The 26246-nt window shown below is 35.6% G+C and overlaps 1 protein-coding gene across 10 annotated transcripts in view; it reads right to left on the bottom strand.

Annotated features, from left to right (window-relative positions):
* The window catches only part of LOC117984920 (homeobox protein cut-like), a 226937-nt gene that overhangs the window by 96026 nt on the left and 104665 nt on the right, over positions 1 to 26246 (bottom strand). For all 10 annotated transcript variants that reach the window (XM_069500690.1, XM_069500691.1, XM_069500698.1 and 7 more), the window contains one exon: positions 12888 to 13217. In XM_069500690.1, the coding sequence (XP_069356791.1) occupies positions 12888 to 13217 (330 nt within the window). The remainder of the gene's footprint in view (positions 1 to 12887; positions 13218 to 26246) is intronic.

The raw sequence follows: 26246 nt of genomic DNA, 5'->3' as shown, positions 1-26246 counted from the left end.
GACCAATAACGTCGCACAAAATTGGTAATAGTCTGAAAATTTTTGTAAGCAATTTTGCTTCTTTTGCAATCGAGTCAAAAACCACAGTCGCGTGTAAAGTTTTCTTGGTAAACATACACTACTGTGGTGAACTTAAAATTTCGATTGAATGGTATTTTATTAGGAACCGGTTAGAACCGGTTTGGAACCCCACGACACGTGGTCAGAAGCTTTTTGTCATTCAAAGTATTAAAATTATCGGTTGTTTTGTCCCACAATGTATTGTGTCCAATGTCCTCAAAATTGATGATTTATTTTCATTTGCAGCTGATCTGACTGCACCCAAATAAACGATGACTAATTTCATAAATATCCAGTTTTGGACATTCATATTTCAGAAGTCCAAATAATTTAATAATATTAAATGTGATCAAAAATTTTGCAGTCCCCAGTTGGAAGATTGAAATAATTTTATCAGTTTAATAAGCTTTAATCTCACTTGTTGTCGTAACCATAACAGCTATAAAATCTAGACCTGAGCAAAGTTAAAAAGATTAACAAAATCTTTTCAAATCACGGCATAAGTATTAGTTTTCGCGAATTTTAAAGTTTTCAGTAAATAAAGCTACGAGCAGTCAATACAAGGCGAGTGGAATATCAATCATGGCAACTTCATACAGCAAAGATACGGCTTCTTGTTCTCCGGGGAAATCTATCAAGAATTTGACTTTTCCGAAACCTGTACACTCTTTATAGTTCTATAATGAATGCAAAAGATTTTCACAAATACTTAACTAGTTTTGAATACGTTTTATTAAAAATACATCAAGGTTAATGCAAAGTTTAGTACATAGACTATACTACATATTATACTGGTTTAGTTTGGAGATGAATCTGCATAAATCTTAAGTCTGAAATAAAGAATGAAAAGCAAATGCCTTTTATTACGTAGGTAGGATCACGTACATATTTCCTAAGTTGTGTGAAAATAGATATGAAGATAAAAACCACTCTTAATTTTGTAGATATAGTTAATATGGTTTGTTATGTAGATTTGAACCCTCTCTTCTTTGTAATAGCGTCTACCACAACAAAGGTAGAATATAGGCATAATAATATCCCCAATAAACATCACCCATATCGGGCCCATAAAATGTATCAAAGGATTTCATTATTTCGAAATTCGCAACTGAACTTCCCTCACCAGAAGACTCCCCATGAATTCTTAATGAGCAAATTAACAGCACCTATTGTTTAGCACCGATGTTTTTTTATATTAGAATATTAATAACCTTCCCCATTGTCTCAGGGATCCGAGGGTGCGAAGAAAAATGTTCCACCATTCAAAAGTAGAAACGGGGGGTAGAAAGTTTGATTTGATTGATTTTTGCATTAATTTCAATAAAAAATAATGAACAGTTTTGTTTTGGACATGAGGTAATTGCGTTCGGGAAGTTCTTTTGTTTCAATGTTTTTAGGCAAATTGTTTTCAAAGTCGAAATAATATGAATGATGTTTATCAATATTTTATTCTCAGCCTATAATAAAAATAATGATTAATGATTACAATTGAATCTTTAAAATCATCGGAAAATATTTGTGTTGGCTTTATGGGGAACAGGTAATCTTAGAATAGAATATTATTAGAATTTATCTTTTCTTTATCATAGTAACTATAGATAATTGCAAGATTCCAGTTGGATTAATGTATGCTGATAAAATACCATTTAAAGACGCGATAAGAGCCACACTTAGCATGAAACCAATAAGTACGTTACAGTGCAGTCTCACAGAATTTGTCAATTCCTCAGAATTCGGTAGATCAGACAATATTCCCCTTAATGGTAATATAGAAACAGATAGGGCATTATACCGATAATATGTCACAAATCATCTTCTACGCTACACAAACTTTATAATGAATTGACATATTCTGAACACGTGTTACTTGCTACGAACTAACGCGCACCGACATATGACAACGTGCATGATCAGTCTCCAGTCCAAAATAAACCTTATCAAGAAACGCATTTAGCTAAATTTCATTCAACTCTATAATTACATTACATACATATACGCTATCGGAAATTAGTTCTTATTAGTATATATTGAAGAAAGTGTTTCGATTATTTCATTGAGAACTGTACGAGTCATTATCGTCTGGAGTACGTATTCTAATAAGAGGTGTAATAATATGTGAAGTGATTGTTATTTCGATCGGTGCTTATGCGTCTACTGTTTAAGTTTCTTCGACATGTTTAATGATATCTTTGTCCTTCTCTTGTTGTAGTCAGAACTTTTATATTTTCATCTATTAGGTCAGTCCATCTCTTTGTCGGTCTATGTGCTTTATTCAGAAACTATTAAAACTAGAAAGTTGATGTACTGTATGCCACACGAACTAGTCAAACTAAAAAAAAAAACTTTTAAAAACAACTAACTATTATAGCAATAATTCTTATAAGTGAAAAAGTTCTTATTTACTTGCTATGGTAAAAATAATGACGATTCTCACGATGTAGGTACATTTATCTTAATACCATCATGTTAAGATTATAGGGATCCATCATGTTTTATGTATAGCGATATAATGAATTCGACTTGGTATTAGAATTAGGTTATCAATATTAATTAGCTATTACAATAAATGGCCTCCGCAGTTCCTGGAGGCGCTGATGCGTTTAATTAAAATGTAATGAACATTATTGATTGAAGAACCTAACATATATAAATATCAGTAAGCTTATAAGATGGTTATGTTTATGCAACATTTTCTTTGAATGCTATTTAGAGTAATCACTATTTTTCTCCTTCGGTCAATCGTTTGGTATACATTTATATATTATGTGTCATTGGGGCTTTGCCAAATGTCATTTCCAGTATGTTTCTTATTTACGAATGTTATGCTTATCGTTAAATTTTGAAAGTGATAGATGTAATAATGTTCAAACTTTTGTACCATGAGGTAATTTGTGTAAGGTGTCAGAATAGAAATGGATTCGACGATCGTCTGGTGCAATGGCCAGAGTACCTGCCTGCTACATTGTGATTTCTTTTTAAGCTGTTTCTTCTAGTTTTATTTTGAAGTTTTTGAGTTCCTAAATATAAACATTTTTTTTGATACAAATCAAACTAGACGTTAAGAATACTAGTAGAAGTTAAAATACGAATAAAAAATAGATACAGAGTTAGATATCAGAGCGATGTTTCTGTCGGAAATAGTTTCGACATCTTAATGATATATCGAATATCATCAACACTTTTCACGTTATTATGATATTTTAAAAGCACTCGTAACTAATGATGATGTTGTGAATGAAAATAAAGTAACTAGGATAAATAACTATAAAGTTTCACCTTTAAAATTAATAATTATCTTAGAGTTCATAGCATTATCAAAATTCAGGTAAAACATGCCAATAGTTTATATTAATTCCGAATCATACCTTCGCTCTTTCGGCATAATGTGTCACCATTTAAATTGTTTCAGCTTGAGTCAGTTATGTAAACAACTGACTAACAAAATGACTAAAGCGTACAATATGATATCATTAGAAGGCCTAAATCGACGTCGCATCTTCGACGAATCGCTTATCTTTAACGTTATCTGTAAATTTATAGGCTGCTCTTAATACCCTGAAATATATCTCAGGGTTATATTTAAATGGTTAGTGATGTAGAAATAGCTTATTTAATAACAACTAGTAACTTAATAACAAAATAATTAATAGTCCACTGAAATATTGAAATTGATTAATTTCTTACAACTCGCAACAAACACATTAGCTCGTCATATAAAAACCGGCCAAGTGCGAGTCATGTTGTTGTTGAGTCATGAGTGTTCTGCGGGGCGATTGTCTAAAACCTGCATCAATCATTATTACAATCTCAATTGTTCTGATTGGCTGAATTTGTGCGATTCTTGTTGCAACAATGAGCAACAATGCATTGTGGTCAATAGTGAGCGAGCATTAACCAATCAGAGATGATTGCGATCGTGACATTGTACTTAGCTGTCAAACAACCGCGGTAGGGCCGCTGGTTTCTTGACAGACCGACAGACAGACAGACAGACAACAAAGTGATTCTATAAGGGTTCCGTTTTTTCTTTTGAGGTACATGAGGTACGGAACCCTAAAAATGGCAAATTTAAAAATATAACCTTTCTTGTAACCAAGTTATAGGTAAGGTAACTATTGTTTATTCGTATTTGATCAATTAGTAGGCTTTGGGCTAATAGCTAAAAATGTTAGTGACGTCTGCTGTAAAACCGAGAATTACCGTTTTAAAAGAAACAAAAGTTCGAAAATAAGCAAGCCTTTGAAGATAAATAATTTATTGCTCCACTATAACCTGCATAAGAAAGAAATGTTGATAAACATCGAACATTAAATATGTAACTGTTGACGATCGTAAAAGATGGAAGCCAGACGTAGTACATACATAAATATCACTTCGTAGGAAGTATAACTTTTATTAGTTTGGCGTCGTAGAGCCGTACTTACGTTCGGCAAATTAAAAATAAAAAAGAAACTCCACGGACAATTTGCATGGAAACACATTCGTTTGATCTGTAATCTCGTCTTTTGAACGGCGTTCGACTTAACTGATCACGATGATTTTTCTCAACGCATGAGATACATTGATATACGGGGCCGTAAAATCCTCTTAGCGAAGTGGATATTAAGATACTCTCGATAATATCAGCATCCCGTGCGCGGGCGTCGCGTTCCGCTAATAGATCCAACAGGTGTGCCGCGGGGTGGTCTATTCGGGCTACGAATTTTTTGTTTACGTTTCACGAATTTATCGCATACGTTGACGTCTTGAGGCGCTTTTTTGATTCATGCTCGCTGTCGCTTTTTAATACTGATTTACAATAAAAACAGAAATGTTTCACCGGCGATTGATGCTAGTTATGATTAATGTCGAGCCTTTGATGTCGGCAGCTATGAATCTATCGAGTTGGCTTCTGAATATCGACGCTCAGTGTGTATAAATAAACTAGCGTGAGTACGCGAGTTTCAGATTCGTTCAAGTTAATTATGAGCTTATTAAGGTGCTCGCTTACAGAGCACCTCAACGTTTAATTTTGATACCAATAACGCGAAAATTATTGACAGATAAAATGTAATTTGTAGAACTCTGTAATCTAAGCTGAAGTACGTATCGAGAGATTCTCCCACAGTTGGTACGTTTTCAACATCAACAAAAAAGCCAATACACCCAATTTGAGAACGATTACTAAATTCCGATAGAGTTAATATGAAAAACTCAATTTACCATCGACGTTACACACGCTACGTTGTCACGGTAGGGGCAAATTGCTCTTTTTTTGGACCGTTAAAATTAGACTAATCAGCATTGAGTACAAAGAATCACATCGCTTTCATCATCGACACGATGATGTTTACTTCGTATCTTCCAAGAAGCCGACCCCAACATTCAATACTTGGAAATAAATATGTGAGTTTGACATTTGCTTTCATGTACGCTCGCATGTTTCGTGTGTAATTATGGACTTCGGTGCTGGTAGTTGTCCTTATAGCTATGCCGTTAGAGTTGAGTTTTGCTCGTCGATTTTATCTAGTTTTTTGTTATTAAATTATCGTGCGTGGCGATTTCAGAGATGATAGGTTTGGTTTGATGGGGCGTCTGATTGCATCTCTTGTCGACGTTTCGAATCCGTTGCTTTCTCTTTGATTGACTGCTATTAAAGGCGCGTTTGTCTTGTTTGACGTCTACGAGGTCAAAGGCAATCAGAGGCTGCACATTGGTTTCAAATTCGCATGAATCATTTGCGTTTCAGAGCAACAATGTAGAGGTAATAAACGTATTTGTCGTTGAAGTCTCACGCTATTTGATCATTTCGAAGCTAAATACGTAATTTATAACTTTATCATTAAACTAGTTATGATAATATACTATTTTACAGGTATATTAAAATCTAAGTTGGTAGTCATATTCGATATGCGTGTAAATCATTAGTCATTTTGCGTTCAAAGATAATTCACTGCCGAACCGACAGTAAGTTTACGACAGTCGAAACCTAATAAGAGAAACGCGTGCGCCAACCAAAAATAACAAAATTAAAATAAATCGAACGACAGACAGTCGTCATAAACTAATTTCGAGTGTTTTCCTTTTTGTGTGCACAAAAATAGCGTCATCACTCTTTCATGTCCCGCTCCGAAGTGACATTAAGAATTTACAGTTCAGGATTTAGTTTGTTTGTTTGTTTAAAAAATGTCTTTATTAATAATTAGCAAAAATATATACATAGTTTATGACCTATTAACCTAGGATAAACACATAAAAATATAATTAAACATAGTTTGGCAGGCTAAGACGCCCCTTTCAAACTTACCAGCTTCATATTTTACCGTTCTATTTACACCATAAATACACCAACAATAGGATAAAAATTAGTTATGCTAACCTTAGTACACCGGTTATCACTTGTAATAAAGGGTAAATCAGGATTTAGTGCTACGCCATCCATGCGATTGAGTTCAAAGTCTGGGCCATCACTTGACATAAGGTTCTAGATTAAGATACGAGTTATATATTATGAGTTAATTATCTACTCGTACTTTCAACTCTAGTAATTTTGTAACCCATAATATGTAGAATACGTAGGTAGGTATGTACTCACTACGTTCGTACGTCCCCAGTCGTTGGTTATAGTTACATAGGTAAACGGGACTACTTTGTTAAACCACATAACATTAATGTTATGCGGCTTAACAATTTTTGTCTTTCGTCTTTCGTTTGTTTATGTTAAGCTGAATTTGTATGCTTTTTGTTTGCGAAATTTTTGAGTCAAACACAACACCGAGAAGCAGTAGAAAGTTACGTCCACAATTACCTTTTTATAGGGCTTTTTTGACAGTTGTCTTAACGAAGTTAAATGGAAATTGCGATCCAATCAAAACCAATTCACTGAAGCCATAATCAAAAAAGTTGTTTTCAGAACTGAATCGTTTATCGGTTGTCATCAAAAAGAAATAACATTTCAACCCTTCTATGCCACTTAATTAAAATCGAGTCAGATCTCGGAAAAAGAAACGAAAACAAAAACTGAGGGAAAAAGTTTGTCACTTCGTTCGATAGGGTTTATAAAAAAAATTATGAAAACTCGTTTCGATGGGGAAAATGGAAATCATAGAAATCAAATTTGTAATGTTGATTTTTGGGGTTCAGAGTCTGAAGGACGTAAATACGCATATACTGCCTAGTTTACTATTCTGTACCTATACAATTTTGAATAGGCACTTAATAGGTATATCCAAATTAAATGCAGTCGAAAACATAAGCTTGATTTGATTCTCGGCTAGATTGTTTCCGTGTGACCTCAGTAAGTAACAGAACAAACTAGTAATACAATGTAACAATGAAACAATTCAATTACAATATTTACTTATAATATTAAGCCTTGACATACAGTCAGAAAAAATTGATATTTTTAACTTCCAAAAAGGATTAGATTCTCAATTTGGTGTGTTTTTAATTCCTAATGAGATTTCCAAACATTGGAAACTTAACACCAGAACTGAACCTTGACTTCCGTAATACAGAATACTGCCATCAATCTAAAATACCCTATCTTAGACAGTGTCATCTCTTTAATCTGTAGCGAACTAGGTTGGTCTGAGGTTTCTTAAATTTTAGACCTCTGTGTAGTGTGTATGCTACAATTACTATAGCCCGCGACAGTTTGAGCTGGCAATCGGGGTATGAGGCGTGGGGACGCCCCGCACACCCGCACGTCACCTGTGCTAGCCCACACTGGGTTAGCGCGGTGGCTGTGCTGGTGTTCCCTCCCCGATTGTCATCTCGACCTGTCACGTACCGTAGGTACTTAACTTTATAGTGATAATTACTTTATGTGACAGACTATAATAGCTTGGCGACTGGCTTCCATCGAAGGGGTAGGCAAATAAGAAACGAAAAAACTGGCCAAGTGCGAGTCAGACTCGCGCAGTGCGCACCGAGAGTTCCGTACTACAGTCGTATTTTTTCGACATTTGGACGACAAATAAAATTAAACAAAAATCAAACGAAGTGATCGTTTAAGGGTTCCTTTTTCCTTTTGAGGTACGGAACCCTAAATAGACTGAACAAGAATGATATAATACTACAAGAATGACTGTGTGCGTGACGGGTGTATGGGTGTGTATACTCAAATAACCTTAAAACGCATGGCTCTAGAAATACAGATCTTGTTCCATAAAGCCTAATTTAACATTTTCAACTGCCTATTCATATTTAAATTTTCATATGCAAGTTTCGAGTTCAAAAATAACTCAACGCTTTTCCAACCATATTGAATTTACAGCGATTACCTGTAAAGAATATTGCAAAGCCTAAACTGATTTTGTGTAGATTCCATTTACGGTACTGAAAAATAGCCTATTGAAGGATAAAGAAATAAAGCCTCCAATTCACTACAACACAGATTTCGGCGATTCAATGCATTAATGACGGCTCGTGAATGGGAAGAATTCAGTTGCACCGTCCGTAGCCATTCAGTCGGTGCATGGTTTTTGAATTAATTCGTTTTTGCCTATTTTCCAGGGCCTTTTTAACATTTATGTGCTAGTTAGCAAAACTGGTGCTTAATGTTCATAAATGTTGATGCAATCTTTAGAATACCAACATAATATATCCATACGAATATTATAAATTGTATTATACAATATATATAAATAAATATTATAAATCGTTTCCACGGCCCATCCCTTTGAAAGATTTTGACGAAAGTTACAGAGATAGCTCTTTTTTTTAATAGGGATAGCGAGCAAACGAGCAGGCGGGTCACCTGATGTTGAGTGATTGCAGCTCATGAACATTTGCAGCACCAGAGGAACTGCCGATGCGTTGCTGACCTTTTAGGAATTCGTTGGTCCGCCCCTTGAATAACCCCATGTCATAATCTAGTGAGAACACCGCCGATGGGAGTTGCATCCCAAAGGTGGATGTATAGGCTACTTTTTATTCCGGAAAATCAAAGAGTTCTCACGGGATTTTTAAAAGCCTGGACCCACGCAACAGAAGTCGCGGGCATCATTTAGTTATAAAGTATATGCTATAAATTCCATAATATGTTTTGTTGCTATACCTGTATTAAAAAATTTAATGCTTCTAAATAGCCAAGCGTATAATTACATACATACCTAATACTTTAAAGATATTCGAACTATTCAGAACGCCGCCATTTACAACCTTATCCATTTACCAGTATAACTTTAATTGATATTTGCGTTTCATAAAATAATTTGCTACTCCCATAAGTACGTAGTCTATCTATCTATATCTTAATATATAAAAAGAAAGAAAAGCTGACTAACTGACTGACTGATCTATCAACGCACAGCTCAAACTACTGGATGGATTGGGCTGATAATTGGCTTGCAGATAGCTATCATGATATAGACTTCCGCTAAGGATTTTTGAAAATTCAACTCCTAAGGGGGTAAAAACGGGTTCGAAATTTGATTAGTCCATGCGGACGAAATGAAGTCGCGAGAATAAGCTACGAGTAGTTATCTATAAAATGATTGAAGATCGATACGCATAGATCGTACTTACGTAGCCTACGTAGACGGTAGAGCACATTATAATCACCTTTTTTACGTAGTTTTGTCGACCATATTTTACGTTTTATTAATTTAGTACTAGCATTGAAATATCCGGTGTTAAATATATCGATAGTGGTACAATCAATCAATATTAACGCTCCAGTTCAATCAGACAGTGATGTTGCGTTAAAACCAATGTAGCTATTTATTAGTGTCCGACATCCACAATAGTATTGCACGAGTGTTTCTAGTGAGGTTTTCTGTTTATAAATAGTAATTTATTACTTTAAAAGCTCATTGCCTGAGAGCCGATTTTTCAATCGCCAAATACTATATTTGGCCGTGATTACACCTGTAACTCAAGTAAGTAGCTTACGTAATTAATTGACAATATTTTCATAACAAATTTACTAAGGTAAATATACTTATAAGAGTGTTTACATTGATAAATTTGTCGTAAGTCCATCATGTAAACTTACAGGTGTATCCGCGGCCTTACGATAAATTTACTAATGTAAACACTCCTATAATAGGTAAGTATTTACAGTAGTAAATTTGTTATCCAATAATTACGTAAGCTAAAAGTAGAGATGTCCAGACGTTATGACGAGAAAGTTTCAAAGTAAGACTAAAGAAAAGTTCTGGCAACTAAGCCAGTTATCTTAAAAATCATATCATTATTTTCCTTACTTGTGATTTGAAAAAAATCTTCTTCTAGTATAATATAGGCAATATCTCCACGATTCTCCACGAAGTCGCAATAAACAAAAAACAAAAAAAAAAGGAATATCGACTTTATTTATGTCACATCTGCAATTTCTACCATTATGCTTGAACGTCTTTAACCAAGTGGTCATTCTTCGAAACCCTCTTGTTTAATTGGCCCATACAGTGCTTGTTTGTAATGCCACGTGATATTTATTTAGTGCAAGGATTACCGACGTTCGGTACCGATCAATCATTCCATTGAACATATCCTGTTCCCCTGCTATAGGGCTGTCTTGATTGATTGTCGATGGCCGAGTATCGGGACTATCGATAGCTAGTTCTTGTAGCTAATCTCTTATATCTATAAAACACAAAAATGTTTCTATCTGTGTCCGTTCTGGACTTTAAAACCATGTAACAGATGTGCCCAAAACCGGTTTCAATAAAAAGGCAATAATGCGAAGATGGTTTTAGAATCCTATTTTAGTTTCAGAGCAGTAGCACACGCTGGGTATCCGCTATTTGGCTATATAAAAAAATAGTTTTTACTTATTCGTGTCTATCTAACATGTTAGATTGACACGAATAATTAAAAACTATTTTTAACAGTCTGCCAAGTTTTCACGACTCAGCCGTTTAACCGATTTTGACGAAATTTAATATAGCGATAACTTGGATCCCGGGGATGGACATCTATATAGTGTATATTGCTTATTAATTATACTTCTGGACCCAAATCCACGCGAACGAAGCCGCAGGCGTCAACTAGTTATATATCAGTATGGAAAAATACAGTTTAATATAAACAATCGTATTATTTGTATGCTAATATAATAACTCTCAGCTAAATAAACTTGAACTTTCATGTGATGGCACTTTTATGGATTTAAAGACTAATAAAAAAATCTTCCATTGCTATTAAAAAATTCAAAAATAACAAACAATGATGGCATTAAAATGTATTACCTATTTATTTTAAGCAACCGTAGTCTGCATAATTACATTAATATACTACTACATATAGTTTTAATATGTATGTATAACGGTACTGGGTAATTGTTTTTTACTAATTAAAAATATATGAATGAAGCTCCCATAGTTCAACGACCGAAGTGAAGTTTGGCTTCTACATATGTAGTTTACATGAGACATCAGTCTTGCTATTCTTAAAGTTTACTTGCAAATTATTGTCTTCGAGACTAAATCAATAGGTGGTCCTCAGCTGGAAGGATAAAGCAAAAAAGGATTTTTATTTAGTTAAGTAGCTGATGCCCGCGACTTCGTCCGCGTGGATTTGGTTTAAAAATCCCGTGGGAACTCTTTGATTTTCTGGAATAAAAAGTAAAAAGTAGCCTATGTCACTCTCCAGGTCTTTATCTACACCCATGCAAAATATCACGTCAATCCGTTGCACCGTTGCGACGTGATTGAAGGACCAACCAACACACAAACACACTTTCGCATTTATAATAAGGGTAGTGATTAATGCAACCTATTGCAAAGCTATTGAGGTAATTATGGAATTATCTCAGAAGCTCAACGGTTAACGGAGCGAGCGGACTGAAATCGGAAAAGTCGGGCGGTTCAAACCTCACCTGTTGTACTTACTATTGTTGTAGGTACCTACTCCTAGCGAGGTTTACGCTTAGTTGGAGAGGAAAGGGGAATATTAGTCGTGATAAACATGGCTCATATTCTTTTTAAAAACAAAAAATTGTATGCAGTTTGAAATCGGTTATCGATACTTTACCGTCCCTAAATGTAGCCAACTGTCAAATCCAATTCAGCGTTGCCCCCGCGCATGTAATTGATTTATTGATCGTACGTTACATTCGATACGCGATGGCTGCGCGGGCGCACCGCAAGGCTATTGCATCCTTTAACTATAATTTTCTAGCCAGTTAACCGAATGACCTCATAGACACAACTCATCCTTTCCTATACGGGATGTAATGATATATCCATTTTGATATCTTCAAGTGTCAGCTTTTATTGATGGATTCGAGACCTTATTAGTCAATTTTTTTCACAACGATCATTAATATCGGATAATTCATCTTGAAAATATTATAGCTACGGCTAGATCGAAGGCAAAATAAACCTAATTTTTGTTTAATTTTAAATGAAATACGACTAAAATGTTAAAAAATAGTGATTAAAAAAACCGGTCAAGTGCGAGTCAGACTCGCATACGAAGGGTTCCGTACCATCGTTCAAGAAATAACACTTCTCAATTTTTTTATGTAATAATAAATTCACGCTTTTCGGATTTTTTCCTTTAGATACCTGTGCTATGAGACAGGTACTACATGCCAAATTTCATGATTCTAATACTCTATAAATTTTGATACCTACCCTTGACCGGTATTGACAAACAGCCAAAGAAGTGATCCTATAGGGGTTTCTTTTTTCTCTGGAGGTACAGAACCCTAAAAATGAAGGCAGATGAAAAACAATATAAAAGATCACATAATATTTGCAGGCAAGAAATATCCTCTTTTTGATGGTTGATTATTACTATACTATCAAATATGTATTTAAAGTTATGGCTTTTCATCTACGTCTATTCTTGTCTTAATTGTAATTAAACATTACTAACCAGTGTTATGGTATTCTTACCTCTTTTTCTTTCGCAGCCAGCTCGTTCTCCAAGTTACTGGTCTGATTAACTACAGGGCTGCTTCTCGAGGAGTTACTATTGCTCCTCGCTGTGGCGGCCATTTCTATTTTTTGTTCTATATCCTCATCAATGTCGGGTGATCTTCTTTTCTCTTCTTTGATATTTGGACTAAATCTATCGGGTATTCTTGTTTCTGATGCCTGATCTCTCGAGGGTTCTATGTGAGAGCCATTGGTCTTAGGGGGTACTGTTGCTTGGAGCGGCGTCGGACTGGTGGTAGCTAGCTGTTCTTTCAGCGTCGTTACCTCCTTCTCCGCCAGGGTAGCTCGCTGTAACAAAAGAGTGCAAAGATTAATTAAATTATATTTTTACAGCATGATCTTAAAGATTATAGTCTCATATAAAATTGGCTCTAGTACAATTTTACAATTCATTGTATTATCGTGATTTAACAGCACTGTTACAGGTTTTGTTACTGAGTTTATTATAATTTTCCATTTGATTTTAAGCTCAATGTCTTTTGTATTATGGCTTGTCCGAGTGGGTATTATTCGTTAGTCTTTGCGTAGTGCAATAGAGGAAACATCGATTCGCATTCGCTTTTCCACATGTTGTGTTTAATCTAATTATTAATCAGTTCCCATAGCCTATTTGTTCTTGTGACCGGTGACGTAGAATCCTTTGTGCTACTTCCTGCCCCATTCATTGCCTGTTCATTTGGTAATCTCTAGATCTCATTAAAACGGATGCGTGATGTTGATTATTGGCCGGTACAAAATCCCTTTTTTATTTGCTAACTACTCGACCGTTTTAGTTTTGTCTGCATTAATGGATAAAATTGCATTTTCATTACAATCGTATTGTTTTTGTGTACAATAGCGTTCAATATTGGTTATTTAGAAAGTTTATTAGGCCATGCTGATGTGTAATGTTAGCGTTAATCACCACCATTAAAAATTAGGTGATACATTGTTAAAGCATGCTGATAATTGAAATGACTCATTGTTTGCAAGAGTATGAAAACCTGTCAGTTTTAGAAATTTTGCGATCGGTTTGTAGTCACCATAAAGCAAGCCAATAAAACCGATGAAACTGATAGCTTTCAAGCAAGATTTGAGTAATTAAAGCAAATGACGGAAAAATGTTTGAAATGCACGCAGCGTGGGCGCGTGGCGTGGACAGATAGCATCGTCTCTTGGACTGCTTAGGGTGTTGCTAGACTGAATGAGTTAACATTACTTTTAGATTATAGATTTCCGTTAAACAAAAATATATAAAGCTTCATCGAGGTCATCATGATACTGAAAAATTGTAGATGAATGATGAAATACGGAAAATGTAATATTCCAAATTGAAAACTACTGACTTTTGGGCTTTTCATAAAATATGTTTCTTATCAGTGCAACTTATTATTGATAATATAATAGCATAACATAGCTTGAGAGCATTATTAAATGTTAAAACTTTCTAATTAAAAGAATATTCTTTAGTTAATTACGATAAAATTGTAGATCATGTACATCTCAAACCTCGCCCGTTCGTCATATACTCGACAGCTTTGCTCGTAATTGGCTGCCTCTATTTCTTGTGCATTATTGCATGAAGCCTTATAGATATTGCGTCCACGCACATTTCACGTGATGCGATGAAATCAGTGATTGCCGGATTAATAGCGTAGATTCAACCAGCAATTAGTGCTTATCAGTCTTTCAATTCATTTGTTTGATTACCTCTTTTATAGTTATAAAAGCATCGGCCAATGACTGGAGAAATAATAATGTTTTTAAATAAGTAAGTAAAAACAACTTTAGTAGGATTAACAGCTTTTTATTTTTAAATCTTAGATTAAAGGATTGTTACCACAACAATGTGATTTTGACCTGTGACACTATGTTAATTTTTTTAGTACCACCACGTACCACTAGATTAGCGATCACACTAATCATCATTTGATGTCAGCGATAACATTTAAGGTTAAGGGTGTTGCAAGAGTCTTACATCATTATAATTATTGCGATAATTATAGACCAGGGTTGAATAGCGTATAATCGTGATCCTTTTAATCCTTTTAAAAGTGTCAGAATATTTTTTTCGATTTTTTTCATAAAATTGAGAATTTTGAAATCTATAAACAGAAACGCTTATAGAGGTGACAGAGCATTTGTGACACGTTCAACTCATAATCAGCATCATGATTCAGACAATAACGACAGCAGTGATCAATCACACTCAATTGCCGCAGAAGATGTTACGTAAGTGTGCGACAATACTTTAGTTTCTGCCTACGTTCGAGGATTAAGTGGGAGGGATGTTAACACAAAGATCAAATAGATTCAATACCGTATTAATCTAGATTAAATTGTAAATAGGTATTGTTACTAGTATAGGCCTCTATCAATATAATGGGTAATATGTTTAGACGGAAGGAGTATTTCGAGAGCCTAAAGCATTATTATCCCAAGAAAACCACAACTTTTTTAAACCGGTAAAGGACAAGAGTCGCGAACTTCAGATAAAGAAAGAAGGTGAACATTGGAAGTGGCTTAATATCAGCTATACTTAACATGCAAAAACGTAATGAAACTCACTGTGTAAATTAGTTATTCTATTTTGGTTTAATGTTTAAATTAGTATTATGACAGTATTTTTTAGATGATGGATTAGTAGTCTAAGAAAGGATGTGTTACGACTCCACATAATTATTTAAAAACCCGTCTAGAGTGAGTCAGACTTACGGATCGAGGGTTCTGTAATCTGTAGGTACTATAGTCGTATTTTTTTGACATTATGCACGATAAATCAAAAACTATTATGCATAAAAATTAATAAAAATCTATTTAAGAATGTATGTACTTACCTTTAATATGATACCCCGCTTGGTATACCTAGTAGTCTTACTTTGAAAGTTGAAAATACTACTTATTTTTTCATGAACACATTTCAATTATTTTTTTGTGATATAACCTCAAACGGTTTTCAGATTTTTCCCCTTATGTGTGCTATAAGACCTACCTATTTGCCAAATTTCATGATTCTAGGTCAACGGGAAGCAACCTATAGGTTTCGTGAGAGACACGACAGACAGACGGACAACGAAGTAATCCTTTAAGGGTTTCTTTTTGCCTTTTGAGGTACGGAACCCTAAAAACCAGTGAAATCAGCAACAACGGTCAACAGTATGGAAGATTACACGAATTTATAATTTGTGAGCAGACGTTCTAGTTGTAATTATATAAAACCATTTCAATTTTCGACCGAATAATAATCTTATGTTTACAACTAGAAAGTTAGAAATTGTTCGAAAGCGATGCAAACATTGCGGTCATTCATTAAAAATCATGAATGTTTGCCTACTCAATTACACACGAGGTTCAAGCGAGTTTAATTGTGTGAACGGTAACATAAATGTAATAAAAATAATTTCGGATCATTAAAAATAACCGAAACTTCAAATATTAGAAGAAATTTTTATAATTACGATTGTAACGGCGCTGCGACAACACCCAAATACTTTAATGTGAGAAAACCTCACAATGACGAAATTCTGTGGACATGATAATTAGACATTGATTTATTTTCGTTTTAAACGAACAATAGTAATGCCATTGATAACAATCGCACTGGACTTGAGGTTGGAATTATTCTTAATATTCAAGAGTAACCTGCTCTATCTTTATTTTTGCAAAACGATTTTTAATTATTCAGAGGCGAGGTAAATTTTAATAAAATATAGATGTCATTTGTAAGCGGTTATCGTCTAGTGGTTTAGACGTCAGCTTCCTAGTTTTGAGGTCAATCTCGGGCATGCATTTCTATTTCTAATTATTTCGAAGTTATGTGCATCTTGGGCAGTTAAATATCACTTGTTTTGCCGTGAAGGAAAACATCGTGCGGAAACCCGCGTGCTTGAGACTTCTCCATAACGTTCTGAAAGGTGTGTGAAGTCTGCCAATCCGGACTTGAACGGTTTGGTAGAATATAGCCAAACTCTTTTCATTCGAGAGGAGACTCATGCTCTGTAGTCAGCCGGCGATGATGATGATGGGTTTAATTCAACATAATAAGTAGTTATTATATCTACTTGTGATTGTAAAAATGACCTTTGCATTGTTCTTTTCTGTTTAAAATAGTCCAGATTTCATTATAATTCTCGATCGTTTCAATCAAACTGATGATTTCACGAAAAATATTGATGATAATGAAATGAATCTTACTAAAAGCCTGCAATCTCAAGCTTTTACCTCGGCATTTATCACGAAACAAACAAATCGAACCCGATTAGTGGCAGACAATGGCGATGTTTCGAACAATACAACCTTCAATCCCACCGCGGCTGTATTAATTTCTGTCCTTTCATCGGTATTCATCAATCGGACCTCTATTTAATAAATTTGGAATAGCTTAATCAAAGTTTGAGAATTATATTTTGTTAGCATCGAAACTGGGATGAACAACAAAATAACTTAATAAGAAATGCCAGATGGTTATATTTTTGCCTAATTTTAAGAGAAGTAATATCTAACCCCTACTACCTGAGTGGCCGACGTAGCTCATCGGTTGCGAAGCTGAAGTGGCAATGGGCAGGGCACATAGATCGAAAACCCTAAAAACCGATAGACGTTGAGGTCCCAAGGTGGAACCTGGAATGGTGACCTCGGACCGGAAAACGCAGCCTTGGAAGATCACTAAGTTGACGCATAACATTAAACGAATCGCAGGGAGCAGCTGAATTCAGGTGGCGCAAGACCGTGGCGGTAGAGCGGTGATAGCCTAGTGGTCAAGACGTCCGCCTTCTTTTCGGGAGGTTAGGGGTTCGATCCCGGGCATGCACCTCTAACTTTTCGAAGGTATGTGTGTTTTAAAAAAACAATTAAATACCACTTGCTTTAACGGTGAAGGAAAACATCGTGAGAAAACCTGCATGCCTGAGAGTGAGAGAGAAAGATGTGTGAAGTCTGTCAATCCGCATTGGGCCAGCGTGGCAGACAATGGTCTAAACCCTTCTCACTCTGACAGGAGACCCGGCTCAGTAGTGGGCTGGCAATGGGTTGATCATGATGAAGACCGTGGCATGTGGAAATCCCTACCAAAGGATGTCCAGCAGTGGACGTCTATCGACTGATTAATTATAATAATGATGATGAAAATCTAATTATAAGTAGGTAATTATCGTTATATTTTTTATACCTAGACGACGGCACGGAATGACAAGGTATTTTTAACATGAGGTAAAATAAATACTTGTGTGAGTTGTGCAGGATTGAAAACCATTGGGTCATGGGTGTCAAGTTTTTTAGCCTTTTTTTTTAGGTAAATAGAGGTAATCGGCTAATTCTGTTGGACACAATCTCTAAACTAAACCAAAATTGCTATTATTGTTTATAATGTTTTGTCATCCTATTTATAATGGTTCCTGTGAAAAGGGATAGCACTAGATTTAGACCTATTTACGAGTATATAGTTCAGTGTAGAGATTGTGAGATTCATGGGAAGCCATAACCTCATTTGAGTTATTGTAATTTCAACTATCAATTATTAAACGTTTATAAAGATTTTTGAGTGTAACCAGTATGCTGATAAACTAAAGTTGTATTTACATAAAATGAAATATTTAACAAATTAGATAAAATTGAATTAGAATTGAAAGGAATTAAAACTTTGAATAAAGATATTATGCATAAAATACTAGATTCACAAGTAAATCGCGTTAAACTAGTTGAATCATTAACCAACGGTACCGCTATCGTAACGACTCCTCCCGTGAGACTCTGAACACTTTAATCTATTGCTTAAACAGTTGAATTTTGTGATGGTTCATATAGATAACAGTTCTTTGTTAAATTCGTAGCTAGTGAACGAATCGGTGAAGATTTAATTACTGCTTATAAGCCACTTGCTTTTGATGGTCAATTTGGAATGACTAATAAACTTAAGGTTAATAATACGTGAATTTTAGATTGGGCTAATCAAAATATTTTCTCTTTATTCAACAATAGGTAGCTCTTGAATTTGTATTTGGACACGGTATCTGATATCGCCGTTTTAAATTGACTTAAGGGGGATCAAAAACTACAGACTCATAGAAACTGAACAAATTGCAGGAAAGCACTAAAAATTATTAGTGTCTCAAAGTTTTTTAGCTTTCTTGAAGGTAAATTGAAGTAATCCACAATCTCTACACTAAACTAAAATAACATAAAATATTGCTATACGATTTGCTTTACAATTGTTAAGCAAAGTTCATTAAGTCTTTAGGTTTTCGTCATACACCTACCTTACGTAAGTCTATTTACTTTTAAAACGATTTCCTTATTTGATATCACACAGGTAACATTGGAATTTGTAGCTTTATTGCGAAATTGGCATCAGTTCAGTTACACAGTGAGTCAGTGTTAGCGTGACTCTCATCTGGAATTTTTAACAAGATGACTCTATGGACTGCGAGCAGTTTTATGACTATTGACTATATTTAATTATATAAAGATGAATGTTTGATTTATCATGCAAATTCAACAATGTAGCTCATCATTTGTGATTTATAAGGGACTACTTATAGTCTTAAATCTCGATGAATTTAAGACGATAAATTTAACATGAAACAATTATTTAATTGTCATTCGACCAATTTACGATGCATATAATATTTGAATAACCCAATAGCTTAAAGTTCCCAAATCATATTTACAGAATTTTTGGAAAAATCAACGGAAAGATAACTGCTTAGAGATTTGGGTAATATCGGTATACTCATCTAATAACCAACTTAATTATGTCTAAGTTGGTTGCATCGTAAACTGCTATCAAAACTAGGTCATATTAAGAGAATACAGATTTTATGCAGTTACATATAAAAATTGAGAACGCTACTTTAATATAAATATCGCTGGTGGAAAATCGGAAAACATTACTGAAGGCACACATTGAAAAAATATACATAACTTTTATGTGGCTCCTCGCTGTGTGCGAGCATTATGTTAATTAATTCGACAGAAATCACGGGAACGAAACATTTTCAAACATAACTGTACCTACAGCCTTCGCTAATGTGGAAATGTAATCTAAAAATCGTAAAGCCGAAATAAAAATTACATTTAATTAAGACCGATGCGGTGTGCCCAATTAATATGATACATGAAGAGATGAGACCTGATAACGGTGTAGCTGTGAATTTCAATGAATACATCCGCTCCTAAATCATAATACATACGGCCGTTTGAGCGATAATGAAGGAAAATACTTACGTAGGTAGCTATGTGGTTATAGAACAGTCATTGCTGACTAATTGAACTTTATTGAAGTTTTTGTTATTTACGGACCGATAACAACTGATAAAACCATAGTGCTGAAACTTTACACCTCCTTTTTAGGGTTCCGTACCTCAAAAGGAAAAACGGAACCCTAATAGGATCATTTTGTTGTCTGTCTGTCTGCCTGTCAAGAAACCTACAGGGTACTTCCCGTTGACCTAGAATCATGAAATTTGGCAGGTAGGTAGATCTTATAGCTGACATTTGGGGAAAAATCTGAAAACCGTGAATTTAGGGTTAGATCACACAAAAAAATTAAATTGTGGCCATGAACTAATAATTAGTTTTTTCAATATTTGAAGTAAGGTAACTATATCAAGTGGGGTATCATATGAAAGGGCTTTATCTGTGAATTCTAAAACAGATTTTTATTTATTTTTAAGCATCATAGTTTTTGATTTATCGTGCAAAATGTCGAAAAAATAGGACTTTTGTACGGAACAGGTTGCGCGAGCCTGACTTGCACTTGGCCGGTTTTTATGAGTGTTTTTTATTTTAAAGATGTCTAAGGTCTCAGGTTAGGTTTGTAAGTTAGAATATATCATATCAGAAAGATATACCTAAAGAATTGTTACTACAGTGAAACATCTACATAAATGAGTGTATTTACAAACCTTATCACTTATCAAGGTAATCTGAAATTCCAAAATTAATATTAGGTCTTTTGCGTAAAGTGTTACTTGAAGACTGAAACTAGTGATAAGAGCATGTGGTGAAATTTACGAACGTGATTTCTAAAAGATGTTTAAGGTCACAAGTTAGGTTAGGAAGCTTGGTAAGAAAACCGGTCAAGTGCGAGTCACACTCGCACAGGAAGGTGATACCTTTGACGTCGTCCACGTGAATATACCTAGGCTTTTTAAAGAGTAACAAACACTCAAACTTTCACATTAAGTGTACGTATCTAAATAATAAATAAAAAGGTAAAATCATCAACCGCTAGACGTCCACTGCTGGACATAGGTCTCTCGTAGGGACTTACACACGCCACGGTCTTGCACCGCCTGAATCCAGCGGCTCTCTGCGACTCATCTGATGTCGTCCGTCCATCTAGTGGGAGGTCTTCCAACGCTGCGTCTTCCTGTGCGAGGTCGCCATTCCAGCACCTTGGGACCTCAACGTCTATCGGTTGTACAAACTATACACATAGTCCCGACCTGCACTTCAGCTTCGCAACCCGTTGAGCTATGTCGGTTACTCTAGTTCTCTATTTCTGATTTGATCACGTAGAGTAGCTCCAAGCATAGCTCTCTCCATCGGCAGCTGAGTGACTCTGAGCTTTCTCATGAGGCCCGTAGTTAGCGACCATGTCTCGAATCCATATGTCATCACTGGCTATAAAAAAGTTACGAACCCTCAAACCGGATTAGACCACTGTCACCAATTTCTTCAATGAAAGAAGGGTATTTTGCCCAATGGGACATTACGTACCTTTGCCTAATTACCACCTTATCAGCGCAAAGAAAAACCCGAATTAATTAAGCCCCCCATGTATTGACAGCCGAGCCCTACGGTCTAAACCACCCTCGCCCAAGGAGACCCGTCCTTTATCATATTTATTTTATTTCAATTCGTACGAATTTAATCCTTTTCCATTAATTAGTGACCGCTCCCCGTGTAATGCGGGCCGACCCTTGCGCGTTAATTTTTCTTCGGCAGACGACGGGGCCAGGTCAGGAGGTTTTTGTGGGGCTATCGGAATTGCCTTTGTTTGCGTGCTCGTGTCACGTGTTTAAGAATAATGGACAATAGGCTGTTGCGTATTCTCCCGCATGGAACTACCCTAGTAACGCCTACAATATCTTACTACATAATGTAACAAATGCAAAAGTAGTGTTTGTTTGTGGCTTTGTCTTCTAATCACGCCGCAGCGCAGCAATAGATTGACGTGACGGGGTCATGTCAGGAGGTTTTATGGGGCTATCGGAATTGCCTTTGTTTGTGTGCCCGTGTCACATGGTTAAATATAATGCACAATAGGATATAGAATACCTGTGGATTCTTCCACGTGGAACTACTCTACTAAGTCAAAATGTATTGCTATTTCATTCATAATCCTTCCAGTGGAAAAGGATAGTAGATAAATAAATAAAAAGAAAGATATGGAAACTTCTGTCACCAGATGAGGCTATTAAACGAGATGAAATGTCTTATAAAAATTTTCAGCGGTAAGACTCCATGGCCCCATGGTCTCCACGACAAACGGAACAAAAATGTAATTCTCGATAAGAGAGGCATACTTGCGCCACTTACCGGTTTCAGCCATTTCTGCTGCGGCTCCCGGTCTTGATGCATTAATTAGGTAATAATAAATTAAAAACAAAAATAATTATATCTGCTCGTCATATCATTATAGTTATCTCAGGTTCTTCAAAAAGTACAAATTTTAATTCCAAAGCATTTGGTAATCCACTTTTCTTTCGATAAATTATAATCTTTACAAATTTGGTCCACTCGTTTCAGAGCTATGGCACAAACAAAATAAAAGTAAAATTGAATGCAATTAGCTCTTCATCTTTCTGAAATAATTCCGCAAATATTTTATAAGTACTCGATTGTCATTGTGAAACTTTTTTTATTTAAGTATTAGCTCAAAACATTTAAGGCTTATGGGGTACTGTTTTGGTCTAGTGAACACAACGCTACTTTAGAATGTATAGAACTGGATTTTAATGGTCACGACTTTTTGCTTTATTTAACTTACTTTTTCTACCATCTTTTAAACTTTTAATTCAAAATTCAAATTCTTTTATTTTTTGTAGGAAATTTGTACCACATATGCTGGATAAAATCAAATCAAAATCAAATATACTTTCCGAAATTATGGGTATCAACAGCTGTTATGATGTTTGTTATAAAGTTTAACCCGTCGTGAGACGTGACTCTACCTCTGCCGTTGTCTTAATCACATGTCTTCGTAAGATATTCTGAATAATGATTACATGCTGATTTATTTATTTTAATACTAGATGATGCCCGCGACTTCATCCGCGCGGTTTTAGATTCTTAAAAATCCCGAGGGAACTCTTTGGTTTTCCGCGATAAAAGTAGCATATGTCCTTCCCTGGAATGTAAGCTATCGCTGTACCAAATTTCGTCAAAATCGGTTGAATGGATGGGCCGTGGCCCGTGAAAAACTAGCAGATAGATAGACAGACAGACAGACAGACAGACAGACAGACAGACGGACAGACAGACACACTATCGCATTTATAATATTAGAATGGATTAAGCAAAAAAAAATCAGCACACTTCTGTGTCACTTTCTTGGGATCTTATAAATTAAATGGTTTATTAAGTATCTAATTTAAGGCTTACTCATTAATATCATCGTTATTATTGCTGCCGTGTCTGTTGCCTTGTAAGGCTTTGAATTTTTCAAGTTTATTTACCTATATCGGGCCTTTGTCTGCATCCCCTTCGGCTGTCCCGTCCTTTATATTTGTATCAATTTGTTATTATGAGGATACCATTAAATTTTATCTCTATTGTGCAGCAGTTCATTACATCATCTTGCGCCAAGACTCAAGAGGTACTGGGTTCGATTCTCACTTCGATATAGTTTTCTTGTATTTTCTAAAATTTCGCATGTGTGGTCTGGAGCGGTTAGGTAGAATTAAAAGCGTATCACTTTACAGTTATCCACATCCCTGGATTTAGTAGGTAGTTTAGTAGTACCTGCTATTTAGCCATCACTACCCATAGTATAAATGCGAAAGTGAAGTGTGTTTTTTTGTTGTTTTGTCCTTCAATCACGCAGCAGCGCAGCAACGGATCGCCGTTATTTTGCATAGCTATATAGTTAATGATTCGAAGAGTAACTTTTTATTCCAGAAAAAGTAAATAAATTAATTTCCACGGGATTTTTAAGAACCTAAATCCACGTAGATGCAGTCGCGGAAGAAGGGACAAAGTCCAAAATCAATCATTGAAAATACCAAAAACCATGTTTAAAGATATTAAGCAGTATCCAGAGCTGATTTATAACTATTTTCGCATCATACTTTTGTATATTTTGTAAGAAAAATTCTTTCGCGGCCGCCGAAACGTGCTTCCTCTACGTTGTCGACGGAATAACGCTTCAAAAATAAAACTCTTGGAAGGTAATTCGATGCCGGCGGCAAATTAAAACTGACATTGAGAGATTAAGAGTTCGCCTTGAGTGTGTTGGTAGGTATCGACTGACTGGGGGAATAGACAAACATGTTTTTTTAAATATTAACGCAATCAAAGCTGAGTTTGTTGTGGGCTACTTCTCAGACTAGGGCGCGTTTGGTACCCTAGGAGTTTGTTACTGTTACCTCAATTTATTTGTTGGATTTCACAATTAACAATTCAAAAGTGTACTGTGGTATACCCATTTTGTGTTTAATCAAAAAAAATTCTAAATTTTATTTTCCAAAATATACCTATCAGAATAAAGGGCTCTTGTAAAGTTCTAGTAGTAAATGATCTCCTTTTCTCGGAATCTTTCTCCTCTGTCTTCTTCGGCGGAACGGACATCCAAGTTTAGTACATCCAGATTCGTATCTTTCGGAGTCAAATTGGACTATTGCAAACATTTTAAGATTATTTAGATTAGTTACTGATTAGGACTGTGTACCTAAAAGGCAGTCCTAAATTTTTTGAGTGCAGTATACCTATATACGCGATAGGTCGAGATGGCAATCAGGGCGGGAAAGCCCCGCACAGTAGCACAGCGCCCGCGCTAACCCAGTGCGGGATAGCGCATGATAGTGCGGGTGTGCGGGGCGTCTCCCCACGTCGTACCCCGATTGCTATCTCGACCTACGTACTACATGTTTAAGAAATTCCATAATAAAGGACCTGTCGCGATAACAGAGAGAAAAGAGGTAGATATTCTAAAACGAAACTTTTATGTGAAAAATATTAGATTAAAACTACTTATAGGTAGGAACTTAGGATATCGTAACTACTTTAGTTATAAAAATCGTCGTTGTGATCAACCTGTCATTGGCTCACTACTGAGCACGGATCTTCTCTCACATTGAGAAGGCCATAGTCTACCACGCTGGTCGCTGACCTAATGCGGATTGGCAGACTATAATGTTTTCAAAGGTGTGTGTGAACACATTTGAAAACATTGTAGAGAATTCGCAGGCGTCCAGGATTCCTCACGATATTTTCGTTCACCATTAAAGCAAGTGATATTTAATTGCTTAAAACGCACTTAACACCAAAAAGTTAGAGGTGTGTGCCCGGGATCGAACCCTTGACCTCCCGAAAAAAGGCCGACGTCCTAGGCTATCATTACTTCATAAAAATATATTATATAGATATTCAGTTATAAAAATATTTCTCTATATTTTTTATGAGAAGTTAGCTCAGCGAAACTTACATATAACCGCACAGATTTGATGGCCATTGATAACGTTCGGGTACACACAAACAGACCCCGCGGAGCATGAATTTGCCAACCGCCAGTCAGGTATAGGGCAAACACAAAACCCAAAACGAGTATCCAAACAGAATCCAATCGGAAACTAAATAATTCAATTCACAAATTTCCGAACGAACTCAAACTTGGATTGACAAATTCAAACGGGGTGCTTTTGTAACTGTGTTTATTGCTAAGATATTGCAACTTTATATTGGGGACAGATGAGACAAAGCTTTATGGCATAAGTTTCCGATACCACTAACTACACAATACTTGGGCACTGATTTACAACAATTATATTTTTAAAACTTTAAGGGCATCTGGCCAGGTGTTGCCACGGCACTAAGTGTCTGGCAATGCATGAAGTGATCAGTACCCTCATTATAAATGCGAAAGTGTGTTTGTTTGTTGGTTTGTCCTTCAATCACGTTCGCAACGGAGTAACGGATTGACGTGATTTTTACATGGATATAGTCAAAGATCTGGAGAGTGACATTGGCTACTTTTTAACCCAGAAAACCAAAGAGTTCCCACGGGATTGTTATAAACCTAAATCCACGCGAACGAAGTCATGGGCGTCAGCTAGTTTCTAATAAATTCGACGAAAATATAAAAAAAATTGACTTTATACTTTGCCGAAAGATTTTTTT

The sequence above is a fragment of the Maniola hyperantus genome, chromosome 9 (genome assembly GCF_902806685.2).
Source record: "Maniola hyperantus chromosome 9, iAphHyp1.2, whole genome shotgun sequence".
NCBI lineage: Eukaryota > Metazoa > Arthropoda > Insecta > Lepidoptera > Nymphalidae > Maniola > Maniola hyperantus.
Note: the sequence above shows the minus strand (reverse complement) of the source record. Positions and strands in the feature narration are given on the sequence as shown.